The 12,972-nt window shown below is 41.1% G+C and overlaps 1 protein-coding gene across 2 annotated transcripts in view; it reads left to right on the forward strand.

Annotated features, from left to right (window-relative positions):
• Window positions 1-12,972, forward strand: part of LOC139755960 (tyrosine-protein phosphatase 10D-like) — a 657,464-nt gene that overhangs the window by 385,518 nt on the left and 258,974 nt on the right. For both annotated transcript variants that reach the window (XM_071674794.1, XM_071674795.1), the window contains exon 14: window positions 10,713-10,843. In XM_071674794.1, coding sequence (XP_071530895.1) covers window positions 10,713-10,843 — 131 coding nt within the window. The remainder of the gene's footprint in view (window positions 1-10,712; window positions 10,844-12,972) is intronic.

A 12,972-nucleotide genomic window follows, 5' to 3' on the forward strand; every position in this document is an offset into this window, starting at 1 on the left:
GATAAAGGTTAGTGTTCAAATTACAGAGGTGTAAGTTTGTTGAGTATTCCTAGGAAATTATATGGGAGGGAATTGATCAAGAGGGTCAAGGCATGTACAGAGCACTAGATTGGGGAGGAGCAGTGTGGTTTCAGAGGTGGTAGAGGATGTGTGGATCAGGTGTTTGCTTTGAAGAATGTATGTGAGAAATACTTAGAAAAGCATATGGATTTGTATATTTGTATGTAGCATTTATGGATCTGGAGAAGGAATATGATAGAGTTGATAGATGCTCTGTGGAAGGTATTAAGAATATATGGTGTAGGAGGTGAGTTGCTAGAAGCAGTGAAAAGTTTTTATCGAGGATGTAATGCATGTGTACGAGTAGGAAGAGAGGAAAGTGATTAGTTCCCTGTGAATGTTGGTTTGCGGCAGGGCTGTATGATGTCTCCATGGTTGTTTAATTTGTTTATGGATGGGGTTGTTAGGGAGGTGAATGCAAGAGTTTTGGAAAGAGGGGTAAGTATGTAGTCTGTTAAGGACGAGAGGGTTTGGGAAGTGAGTCAGTTGTTGTTTGCTGATGATACAGCGTTGGTGGCTGATTCGGGTGAGAAACTGCAGAACTTGGTGACTGAGTTTGGTAAAGTGTGTGAAAGAAGAAAGCTGAGAGTAAATGCAAATAAGAGCAAGGTTATTATGTTCAGTAAGGTTGAGGGACAAGTAGGTTCGGAAGTAACTTTGAATTGAGAAAAACTGGAGGAAGTGAAGTGTTTTAGATATCTGGAAGTTGATTTGGCAGTGGATGGAACCATGGAACCGGAAGTGAGTCACGGTGGGGGAGGGGGCAAAGGCTCTGGGAGCGTTGAAGAATATGTCGAAGGCAAGAACATTATCTCGGAGCAAAAATGGGTATGTTTGAAGGAATAGTGGTTCCAACAATATTATATGGATGTGGGGCATGGCCAATAGATGGGTTTTTGCAGAGGAGGGTGGATGTCTTGGAGATGAGATGTTTGAGGACAGTATGTGGTATGAGGTGGTTTTGAGCGAGTAAGTAATGAAAGGGTATGAGAAATGTGTGGTCATAGAGTGTGGTTGAGAGAGCAGAAGAGGGTGTATTGAAATGGTTTGGTCACATGGAGAGAATGAGTGAGGAAAGATTGACATAGAGGATATATGTGTCAGAGGTGGAGGGAACGAGGAGAAGTGGGAGACTAATTGGAAGTGGAAGGATGGAGTGAAAAACATTTTGAGCAATTGGGGCTTGAACATACAGGAGGACAAAAGGCATGCAAGGAATAGAGTGAACTGGAATGATGTGGTATACCAGAGTCGACATGCTGTCAATGGGTTGAACCAGGGCATGTTAAGCATGTGGGTAAACCATGGAAAGTTTTGTGGGGCCTGGATGTGGAAAGGGAGGTGTTGTTTTGGTGCATTACACATGACTGCTAGCGACTGAGTGTGAACGAATGTGGCCTTTGTTGTCTTTATCTGGCGCTACCTCACATGCACGCTGGGGAGGGGGATGTCATTTCATGTGTGGCAGGGTGGCGGCAGGAATGGATGAAGGCAGCATGTATGAATATATGCATGTGTACATATGTATATGTCTGTGTATGTATATGTATGTATATGTTGAAATGTATATGTATGTATATGTGCGTGTGTGGTCGTTTATGTATATACATGTGTATTTGGGTGGGTTGGACCATTCTTTCGTTTATTTCCTTGCGCTACCTCGCTAACATGGGAGACAGCGTCAAAGTATGATAAAATAAATAAGATATGAAATATTATTATATTATAGTGTTAATATTATTATTATTATTATCATTATTATTATTGTTATCATTATTATTATTATTATTATTGTTGTTATTATAATCTCTGTTTCCTGCATCAGTGAGGTAGTGCAAGGAAACAGATGAAGAATAGCCTCACCACCCATATGCAAATGTTATATTTATATTTATTATACTTTGTCGCTGTCTCCCACTTTAGCGAGGTAGCGCAAGGAAACAGACGGAAGAATGGTCCAACCCAGCCACATACACATGTATATACATACACGTCCACACACGCACATATACATACCTATACATCTCAATGTATACATATATGTACACACACAGACATATACATATATACCCATGTACATAATTCATACTGTCTGCCCTTTTTCATTTCCGTCGCCACCCTGCCACACATGAAATGAAAACCCCCTACCCCTGCATGTGCGTGAGATAGTGCTAGGAAAAGACAATAAAGGCCACATTCATTCACACTCAGTCTCTAGCTGTCATGTATAATGCACCGAAACACCAGCTCCCTTTCCACATCCAGGCCCCACAAAACTTTCCATGATTTACCCCAGATGTTTCATATGCCCTGGTTCAATCCATTGACAGCACATCGACCCGGGTATACCACATCGTTCCAATTCACTATATTTCTTGCATGCCTTTGACCCTCCTGCATGTTCAGGTCCCAGTCACTCAAAATCTTTTTCACTCCATCTTTCCACCTCCAATTTGGTCTCCCACTTCTTGTTCCCTCCACCTCTGACACATATATCCTCTTTGTCAATCTTTCCTCACTCATTCTCTCCATGTGACCAAACCATTTCAAAACACCCTCTTCTGGTCTCTCAGCCACCCTCTTTATATTACCACACATCTCTCTTACCCTTTCATTACTTACTCAGTCAAACCACCTCACACCACATATTGTCCTCAAACATCTCATTTCCAGCACATCCACCCTCCTCCCCACAACTCTATCTTTAGCCCACGCCTCGCAACCATATAACATTGTTGGAACCACTATTCCTTCAAACATACCCATTTTTGCTTTCCAAGATAACATTCTCAACTTCCACACACTTTTCAATGCTCCCAGAACTTTTGCCCCCTCCCCCACCCTATGATTCACTTAGTTTTCCATGGTTCCATCTGCTGCCAAATCTACTCCCGGATATCTAAAACAATTCACTTCCTCCAGTTTTTCTCCATTCAAAGTTACTTCAGTTGACTTGTCCCTCAACCTTACTGTACCTAATAACCTTGCTCTTATTCACATTTACTCTCAGCTTTCTTCTTTCACACACTTTACCAAACTCAGTCACCAGCTTCTGCAGTTTCTCACATGAATCAGCCACCAACGTTGTATCATCAGCGAACAACAACTGACTCACTTCGCAAGCTCTCTCATCCACAACAGACTGAATACTTGCCCCTCTTTCCAAAACCCTTGCATTCACTTCCCTAACAACCCCATCCATAAACAAATAAAACAACCATGGAGACATCACGCACCCCTGCCGCAAACCAACATTCAATGAGAACTTTCCTCTCTTCCTACATGTACACATGCCTTACATCCTCCATAAAAACATTTCACTGCTTCTAACAACTTACCTCCCACACCATATATTCTTAATGCCTTCCACAGAGCATCTCTATCAACTCTATCATATGCCTTCTCCTGATCCATAAATGCTACATACAAATCCATTTGATTTTCCAAGTATTTCTCACATTCTTTTTTCAAAGCAAACACCTGGTGCACACGTCCTCTACCACTTCTGAAACCACACTGCTCTTCCCCAATCTGATGCTCTTCACATACCTTCTACCTCTCAATCAATACCCTCCCATATAATTTCCCAGGAATACTCAACAAACTTATACCTCTGTAATTTGAGCACTCACTCTTATCCCCTTTGCCTTTGTACAGTGGCACTATGCACGCATTCCGCCAATCCTCAGGCACCTCACCATGAGTCATACATACATTAAATAACCTTACCAACCAGTCAATAATACATATATATAATACATATACATTTCACCGCATACATTCATCTACATACACAGACATACACATATATACACATGTATATACATACACGTCCACACACGCACATATACATACCTATACATCTCATTGTATACATATAGGTACAACACACAGACATATACATATATACCCATGTACATAATTCATACTGTCTGCCTTTTTCAATTTCCGTCGCCACCCTGCCACACATGAAATGAAAACCCCCTACCCCTGCATGTGCGTGAGATAGTGCTAGGAAAAGACAATAAAGGCCACATTCATTCACACTCAGTCTCTAGCTGTCATGTATAATGCACCGAAACCCAGTCCTTTCCACATCCAGGCCCCACAAAACTTTCCATGATTTACCCAGATGTTTCATATGCCCTGGTTCAATCCATTGACAGCACATCGACCCCGGTATACCACATCGATCCAATTCACTCTATTCCTTGCCCTCCTTTCACCCTCCTGCATGTTCAGGTCCCAGTCACTCAAAATCTTTTTCACTCCATCTTTCCACCTCCAATTTGGTCTCCCACTTCTCCTCGTTCCTTCCACCTCTGACACATATATCCTCTTGGTCAATCTTTCCTCACTCATTCTCTCCATGTGCCCAAACCATTTCAAAACACCCTCTTCTGCTCTCTCAACCACGCTCTTTTTATTTCCACACATCTCTCTTACCCTTTCATTACTTACTCAGTCAAACCACCTCACACCACATATTGTCCTCAAACATCTCATTTCCAGCACATCCACCCTCCTGCGCACAACTCTATCCATAGCCCATGCCTCGCAACCATACAACATTGTTGGAACCACTATTCCTTCAAACATACCCATTTTTGCTTTCCAAGATAACATTCTCAACTTCCACACACTTTTCAATGCTCCCAGAACTTTTGCCCCCTCCCCCACCCTATGATTCACTTAGTTTTCCATGGTTCCATCTGCTGCCAGATCCACTCCCAGATATCTAAAACACTTTACTTCCTCCAGTTTTTCTCCATTCAAACTTACCTCCCAGTTGACTTGACCTCAACCCTACTGTACCTAATAACCTTGCTCTTATTCACATTTACTCTTAACTTTCTTCTTTCACACACTTTACCAAACTCAGTCACCAGCTTCTGCAGTTTCTCACATGAATCAGCCACCAACGTTGTATCATCAGCGAACAACAACTGACTCACTTCGCAAGCTCTCTCATCCACAACAGACTGAATACTTGCCCCTCTTTCCAAAACCCTTGCATTCACTTCCCTAACAACCCCATCCATAAACAAATTAAACAACCATGGAGACATCACACACCCCTACCGCAACCTACATTCACTGAGAACCAATCACTTTCCTCTCTTCCTACATGTACACATGCTTACATCCTCCAAAAAAACATTTCACTGCTTCAAAACAACTTCCCCCCCACACCATTATTCTTAATCCTTTCCCACAGAGCTCTCTATCAACTCTATCATATCCCTTCTCCGATCCATAAATGCTAAACAAATCCATTTGTTTTCCCAAGTATTTCTCAATTCTTTTTTAAAAGCAAACCCTGGTGCACACGCCCTCTACCACTTTGAAACCACACTGTCTTCCCCAATCTGATGCTTTAAAATTCCTTTTCCCCCTTCTCAATAAATTTACCCCCCCATAAAATTTTTCCCGGGAAATTTTAATTTTCAACAAACTTTATACCTCTGTAATTTGAGCACTCCTCTTATCCCCTTTCCCTTTGTACATGGCCTAAAAAAAGGCATTCCCCAATTTCCTCAGGACCCTCACCATGAGTCTTTACATACATTAAAAAACCCTTTAAACCAAACCAAGTAAACAATACAGTCATCCCCTTTTTTTTAATAAATTTCCCACTGCAAAAACCATCCAAATCCGCTGTCTTGCCACCCTTTCATTTTCCCGAAAAGCTTTTACTCCCTTTTTCCCTCGTTTGCCATATAAATCTCCCTTTCCCCTCTCCTTTGCACACCCCTTTCGACCAAAACACCCAAATATCGGCCACTCTTTTCATCAAACACATTCAACAAACCTTCGAATACTTAACCATCTTCTCACAAAAAAACTACTTTTTTATCACCCCCTATTTGCCCCTTTCACTGATGTTTCCCATTTTTTCCCCCTTTGTCTTATGCACTTTTTTTACCTCCTTCCAAAACATCTTTTTGTTCCCCCCAAATTTTAAATAGTTTCCCTTTTTCCTCCCCCAAAAACCCCCCTCATTTTCCCCTCTTTTTTCCTTTTCCCCTTTTCTAAAACCCCCTCCTCTTTCCCCTTTTATAACATCCCTTCCATTGCATTTAGCAAATTAACATCCGAAAGTCTCTCTTTTGCATGCCTATCAATTAACATGTGATCCAATAATGCTCTCTGGCCATCTCTCCCACTTACATAGGTATACTTATGTATATCTCTCTTTTTGAACCAGGTATTCCCGGTCACCATTCCTTTTTCAGCACAGATCTACAAGCTCTTCACGATTACCATTTGCAACACTTAACACCCTATGCACACCAATTATTCCCTCAACTGCCACATTACTCACCTTTGCATTTAAATCACGTATCACTATAACCCGGTCTCGTGCATCAAAACTACTAACACTTTCACTCAGCTGCTCCCAAAACACTTGCCTCTCATGATCTTTCTTCTCATGCCCAGGTGCATATGCACCAGTGATCACCCATCTTTGTCCATCCACTTTCAGTTTTACCCATATCAATCAAGAGTTTACTTTCTTACACTCTATCACATACTCCCACCACTCGTGTTTCAGGAGTAGTGCTAATCCTTCCCTTGCTCTTGTCCTTTCACTAACCCCTGACTTTACACTCAAGACATTCCCAAACCACTCTTCCCCTTTACCCTTGAGCTTCATGTCACTCAGAGCCAAAGCATGCAGTTTGCTTTTCTCAAACATACTACCTATCTCTTCTTTTTTCTCATCTTGGTTACATCCACACACATTTAGACACCCCAATCTGAGCCTTCGAGGAGGATGAGTACTCCCCGCGTGACTCCTTCTGTTTCCCTGTTTAGAAAGTTGAAATACAAGTAGGGGAGGGTTTCCAGCCCCCTGCTCTGGTCCCCTTTAGTCGCCTTCTACAACATGTGAGGAATGCGTTGGAAGTATTCTTTCTCCCCATCCCCATAAATGCCCATACACATTATTTTTTTTTTTTTTTTTGCTTTGTCGCTGTCTCCCGCGTTTGCGAGGTAGCGCAAGGAAACAGACGAAAGAAATGGCCCAACCTACCCCCATACACATGTATATACATACACGTCCACACATGCAAATATACATACCTACACAGCTTTCCATGGTTTACCCCAGATGCTTCACATGCCCTGATTCAATCCACTGACAGCATGTCAACCCCGGTATACCACATCGATCCAATTCACTCTATTCCTTGCCCTCCTTTCACCCTCCTGCATGTTCAGACCCCGATCACACAAAATCTTTTTCACTCCATCTTTCCACCTCCAATATGGTCTCCCACTTCTCCTCGTTCCTTCCACCTCTGACACATATATCCTCTTGGTCAATCTTTCCTCACTCATTCTCTCCATGTGCCCAAACCATTTCAAAACACCCTCTTCTGCTCTCTCAACCACGCTCTTTTTATTTCCACACATCTCTCTTACCCTTACGTTACTTACTCGATCAAACCACCTCACACCACACATTGCCCTCAAACATCTCATTTCCAGCACATCCACCCTCCTGCGCACAACTCTATCCATAGCCCATGCCTCGCAACCATACAACATTGTTGGAACCACTATTCCTTCAAACATACCCATTTTTGCTTTCCAAGATAATGTTCTCGACTTCCACACATTCTTCAAGGCTCCCAGGATTTTCGCCCCCTCCCCCACCCTATGATGCATTTCCGCTTCCATGGTTCCATCCGCTGCCAGATCCACTCCCAGATATCTAAAACACTTTACTTCCTCCAGTTTTTCTCCATTCAAACTTACCTCCCAGTTGACTTGACCCTCAACCCTACTGTACCTAATAACCTTGTTCTTATTCACATTTACTCTTAACTTTCTTCTTTCACACACTTTACCAAACTCAGTCACCAGCTTCTGCAGTTTCTCACATGAATCAGCCACCAGCGCTGTATCATCAGCGAACAACAACTGACTCACTTCCCAAGCTCTCTCATCCACAACAGACTTCATACTTGCCCCTCTTTCCAAAACTCTTGCATTCACCTCCCTAACAACCCCATCCATAAACAAATTAAACAACCATGGAGACATCACACACCCCTACCGCAAACCTACATTCACTGAGAACCAATCACTTTCCTCTCTTCCTACACGTACACATGCCTTGCATCCTCGATAAAAACTTTTCACTGCTTCTAACAACTTGCCTCCCACACCATGTATTCTTAATACCTTCCACAGAGCATCTCTATCAACTCTATCATATGCCTTCTCCAGATCCATAAATGCTACAGACAAATCCATTTGCTTTTCTAAGTATTTCTCACATACATTCTTCAAAGCAAACACCTGATCCACACATCCTCTACCACTTCTGAAACCACACTGCTCTTCCCCAATCTGATGCTTACATGCCTTCACCCTCTCAATCAATACCCTCCCATATAATTTACCAGGAATACTCAACAAACTTATACCTCTGAAATTTGAGCTCTCACTCTTATCCCCTTTGCCTTTGTACAATGGCACTATGCACGCATTCCGCCAATCCTCAGGCACCTCACCATGAGTCATACATACATTAAATAACCTTACCAACCAGTCAATAATACATATATATATACATATACATTTCACCGCATACATTCATCTACATACACAGACATACACATATATACACATGTATATATTCACACTTGCTGTCTTCATCCATTCCCATTGTCACCCCGCCACACATGAAATAGTATCCTCCCCTGGCGAGGTAGTGCCAGGAACAAACAAAAAAGGCCACATTCATTCACACTCAGTCTCTAGCTCTCATATATAATGCACCGAAACCACAGCTCATTTTTCACATCCAGGCCCCGCAGACTTTTCCATGCTTTACCCCAGATGCTTCACGTGCCCTGGTTCAATCCATTGACAGAATGTTGACCCCGGTATACCACATCTTTCCAATTCACTCTATTCCTTGCCCACCTTTCAGCCTCCTGTATGTTCAGGCCCCAATCACTCAAAATCTTTTTTACTCTATCCTTCCACATCCAATTTGGTCTCCTGCTTTTCCTTCTTCCCTCCACCTCTAACACATATATTGTCTTTATCAATCTTTCCTCACTCATGTGTCCAAACCATTTCAACACACCCTCTTGTGCTCTCTCAACCATACTCTTATTATTACCACACATCTCTCTTACCCTTTCATTACTTACTCGATCAAACCACCTCACACCACATATTGTCCTTAAACATTTCATTTTTAACACATCCACCCTCCTTTGCACAAACCTATCTGTAGCCACTATCTTGCAACCAAATAATGTTTTTAAGACCACTATTCCTTCAAACATACCCATTTTTGCTCTCCGAGATAGTATCCTCTCTTTTCACATATTCATCATATCTCCCAGAGCCTTCGCCCCCTCCCCTACCCTATGACTCACTTCCACTTCCATGGTTCTATTCACTGCTAAGTCCACTCCCAGATATCTAAATTACTTCACTTCTCCAATTTTTCTCCATTCAAAGTCACATCCCAACTATCTTTTCCCTCAACCCTACTGAACCTAATATCCTTGCTCTTATTTACATTTACTCTCAACTTTCTCCTTTCACACACTTTTTCACACTCATTCACCAACTTCTATAGTTTCTCACTCGAATCAGCCACCAGTGCTGTATCAGTGGTGAAAAACAACTGACTCTATTCATTATTTATATATTTTCCTGTACTGCCCTGCAGCAAGCATTTGATGTACTGTACTGCTCAGCATTTTGATTGGCTATGACTGGTCAGAGATCAGAAACTAGGAGATTAGTGTGATAAGAGTAGAATTATTGTAATTGTTTTATGACTGCTCCCCAGCTTAATTCACTTGTGATTTTTAATTGCCCTAAACAATGCACTACACACATGCACCATGTACATCACATCAGCAGTCATTGAACTAGTTCATTTTTCTTCCTTGTTTTGAGCTGAATTAGCTGCAGTGGGACCGTGAGTGTTGATGAGTAGTACTAAGCTTTCATAAAATCATCATGTAAATCTGAACCCTTTCATGTTACAATCAAAAAGTAAAGTTTCCAGTACTCCTTTATGATGTTTTTGTATTGTATTGCCTCTGCCAGTAATTTGTTTTAGTCAAGCCAGGTGTCATTTTCAAGTTTGAATCTTGTGCCCCAGGAATAATACATCACTGGATTTGTTTGATGTCATTGCTTTGTGATAAACCCTTTTCTTTACAAAGGAAAATATTCTGTAACTTTAATTTCATACATTTGCTCTGCTTTGAATGGATCCTTTTTAGTGTGATTGCTTTGTAATAACCTTCTTAATCACGAAGGAAAGCATACTCTAACTTCTATTTCTGCATTTAATCTCATTCTCCAGGAGGTTCTTACCATCACATACATGTGATTCTAGGTAATTCATTCATCCATTACAGATAAAAAACCATTTGCCTTGATGAGAAGTACTTTTCTCTGCTGTAAGGGGATGTTCTATTTGCAAGGAGCTTGCTCCCACTTTTCCTTGATGTTTGGTAGGTAGATGTACATAGTGGGATTTGTTTTGAACATGAGCTTCAATGTTGGATTGGAAAGTCACTAGGTGTGAGTGAAATGGTAACTAGAAAAAAAATTATGTGAATCTACACTGTATACAAGTCACTCATTGATAATTTATTCTTCAGCTCCTAACCCTGTGAGGGAGATAGAGCATCATCTAGACTCACAGAACATCACCTTTGAGTGGCCACGACCAGAGGGCAGGATTGATACATACACAGTTGTGTGGTGGAATGAACGCACACCAGACAGAAAGGTAAAATATGTATTATTTTTTCATTTATGAAAATGAATTTGACAAAAGTCACATTTTTATTGTAATCATCACCTCAGGTACATGCAGTAATTCAGATCACTCATATACATATGTTGAAGTGAAACATGGACTTCCATCCTAATACACTGATGTACACTCACTCACATAGGAAATAATGAATATTTGTGAAATAAAGAAAAAAATTTACTTTTTCACAGCACTTGGTGATATGGCAGTGTATCCATTCTCACCACGTCCACACATAAAATTTCTCTAGCACCTTCATGTGAAATCCCTTACCCCAAATCATTTCTCTTATTGGGTCTGTCCATCTCTTGTACAGTCTATATCTTCTTGCACCTTCTACTACAATGCTACATATTTCCTTGACCAATCTATCATGTGGCGTACAATCATGTGGCGTACAACTATACTCTTCTAAAAAAGAAATTCATGTTCCTTGCTAATGATTAGTTCACTCCTCCAATTTTCATTTTTTATACTTATGTCTCCTTGTACAAGGGAAGAGAGAAGAGTGAGTGGTTTCAGGTTAAGGTTGTTCTGCAGCAGGTGTTTGTGATGTTTGGCTGTTGATTTGTTTATGGATGGGATGGTGTGGGAGGTAATTGCAAGAGTCGTGGTGTGGGAGGTAATTACAAGAGTCGTGGTGTGGGAGGTAATTGCAAGAGTCGTGGTGTGGGAGGTAATTGCAAGAGCCTTGGAGAGAAGGGTGAGTATGCAGTCTCTGGGGGTTGAGGGGAGCCTAGGAAGTTAGTTAGTTGTTGTTTTCTGATGACAGCATTGATGGCAGATTGGACTGAAAAACTGAAGCTGGTGACAGAGTTTGGAAGTGTGTGTGAAAGGAGAAACTTGAGAATGAATGTGAATAAAAGCAAAATTATTAGGTATAGAAGAGGGTGCAAATTTGTTGGGGTGTGAGTTTACATGGAGAAGATTTGGAGGAATTGAATTTGTTTTAAATACCTAGGAGTGGACATGGCAGCAAGTGGAACCATGGAGGTGCAAGGGAGTCATAAGGTGGTTGAAGGAAGACATTATATGGGTGGGCAAAAATAGGTATGTTTGAGAGTATATTGGTTCTGGTGATGTTGTATGGGTGCAGGGCATGTCCTGTAAATGAGAATGTGCAGAAAAGGGTGGATGTCTTGAAAAAGAAAGGTTTGAGGACAATATGCGGTGTGAGGTGGTTTGTTCGAGTAAGTAATAAAAGGGTAAAAGTGAGGAGTGGTAATAAAAAGAGTGTGATTGAGAGAGCTGAGGAAATGGGGGTGACATATTATCAGTAGACTGACCCAGGACATTTGGAGGAGCTGTGGGAAAACCACAGAAAGGTCTCTGGGGGCTGTTTCAGTAATGCTTTCAGTGCATTACACAGCTACAGAAGGGATGTGAGTGAATGAGGCCTTTTCCTCATCTGTTCCTGGCACTTCCTTACTAATGTGAGAAACAGTTATCAAATATGAAGGAAAAATGAAAGAAGAGTGATGCATATATCAGTCCATTATCCAGCTCACATCATAGGCTGGTACTAACAGAATATACCTTAAGGATTGTTTTTGACAATCATCACACCATTTAGTGTCATTTTCATCTATCATTCATCAAATATTTCTAAGGAATTATCTTAATGTGAATTAGCTTTTACAACAGTTGCCATATGCCTGCATTGTGAAATATGATTTTGTGGATAGAGTAAATGGAGTCTTAGTCAGACCTTTAATTGTGTATTGAAATTCTCACGGCATTCTAAAAAACATATTTATTCTCCGGTAGAATAAGAAAATGGTAATTGTTTCATTTTTTTTCATCTAGGTAAAACCTTAGTTTCCTCATGTGGTTTTTTACTGAGGTAAAACCTTACTTTCCTCATGTGGCAACTGATGATTCGGCACCTCCTTTAGTCCAAACAAAATTACTTAAGGGAACTTGAAATTACCACGGCTACCTGACTAGTTTGCTGGATGGGCACAGATGGCATTGTGTGTAGGGCATTCATATTTACATTCTTTGCACTGCACTTGTTGTTGGAGATACCGCAATTCTTAGATTACAACATGAGCGTGACTATAGTGAAAAATGGCTTCAAAGATTCAAGAAGCCTCATGGAA

The sequence above is a fragment of the Panulirus ornatus genome, chromosome 20 (genome assembly GCF_036320965.1).
Source record: "Panulirus ornatus isolate Po-2019 chromosome 20, ASM3632096v1, whole genome shotgun sequence".
Lineage (NCBI taxonomy): Eukaryota > Metazoa > Arthropoda > Malacostraca > Decapoda > Palinuridae > Panulirus > Panulirus ornatus.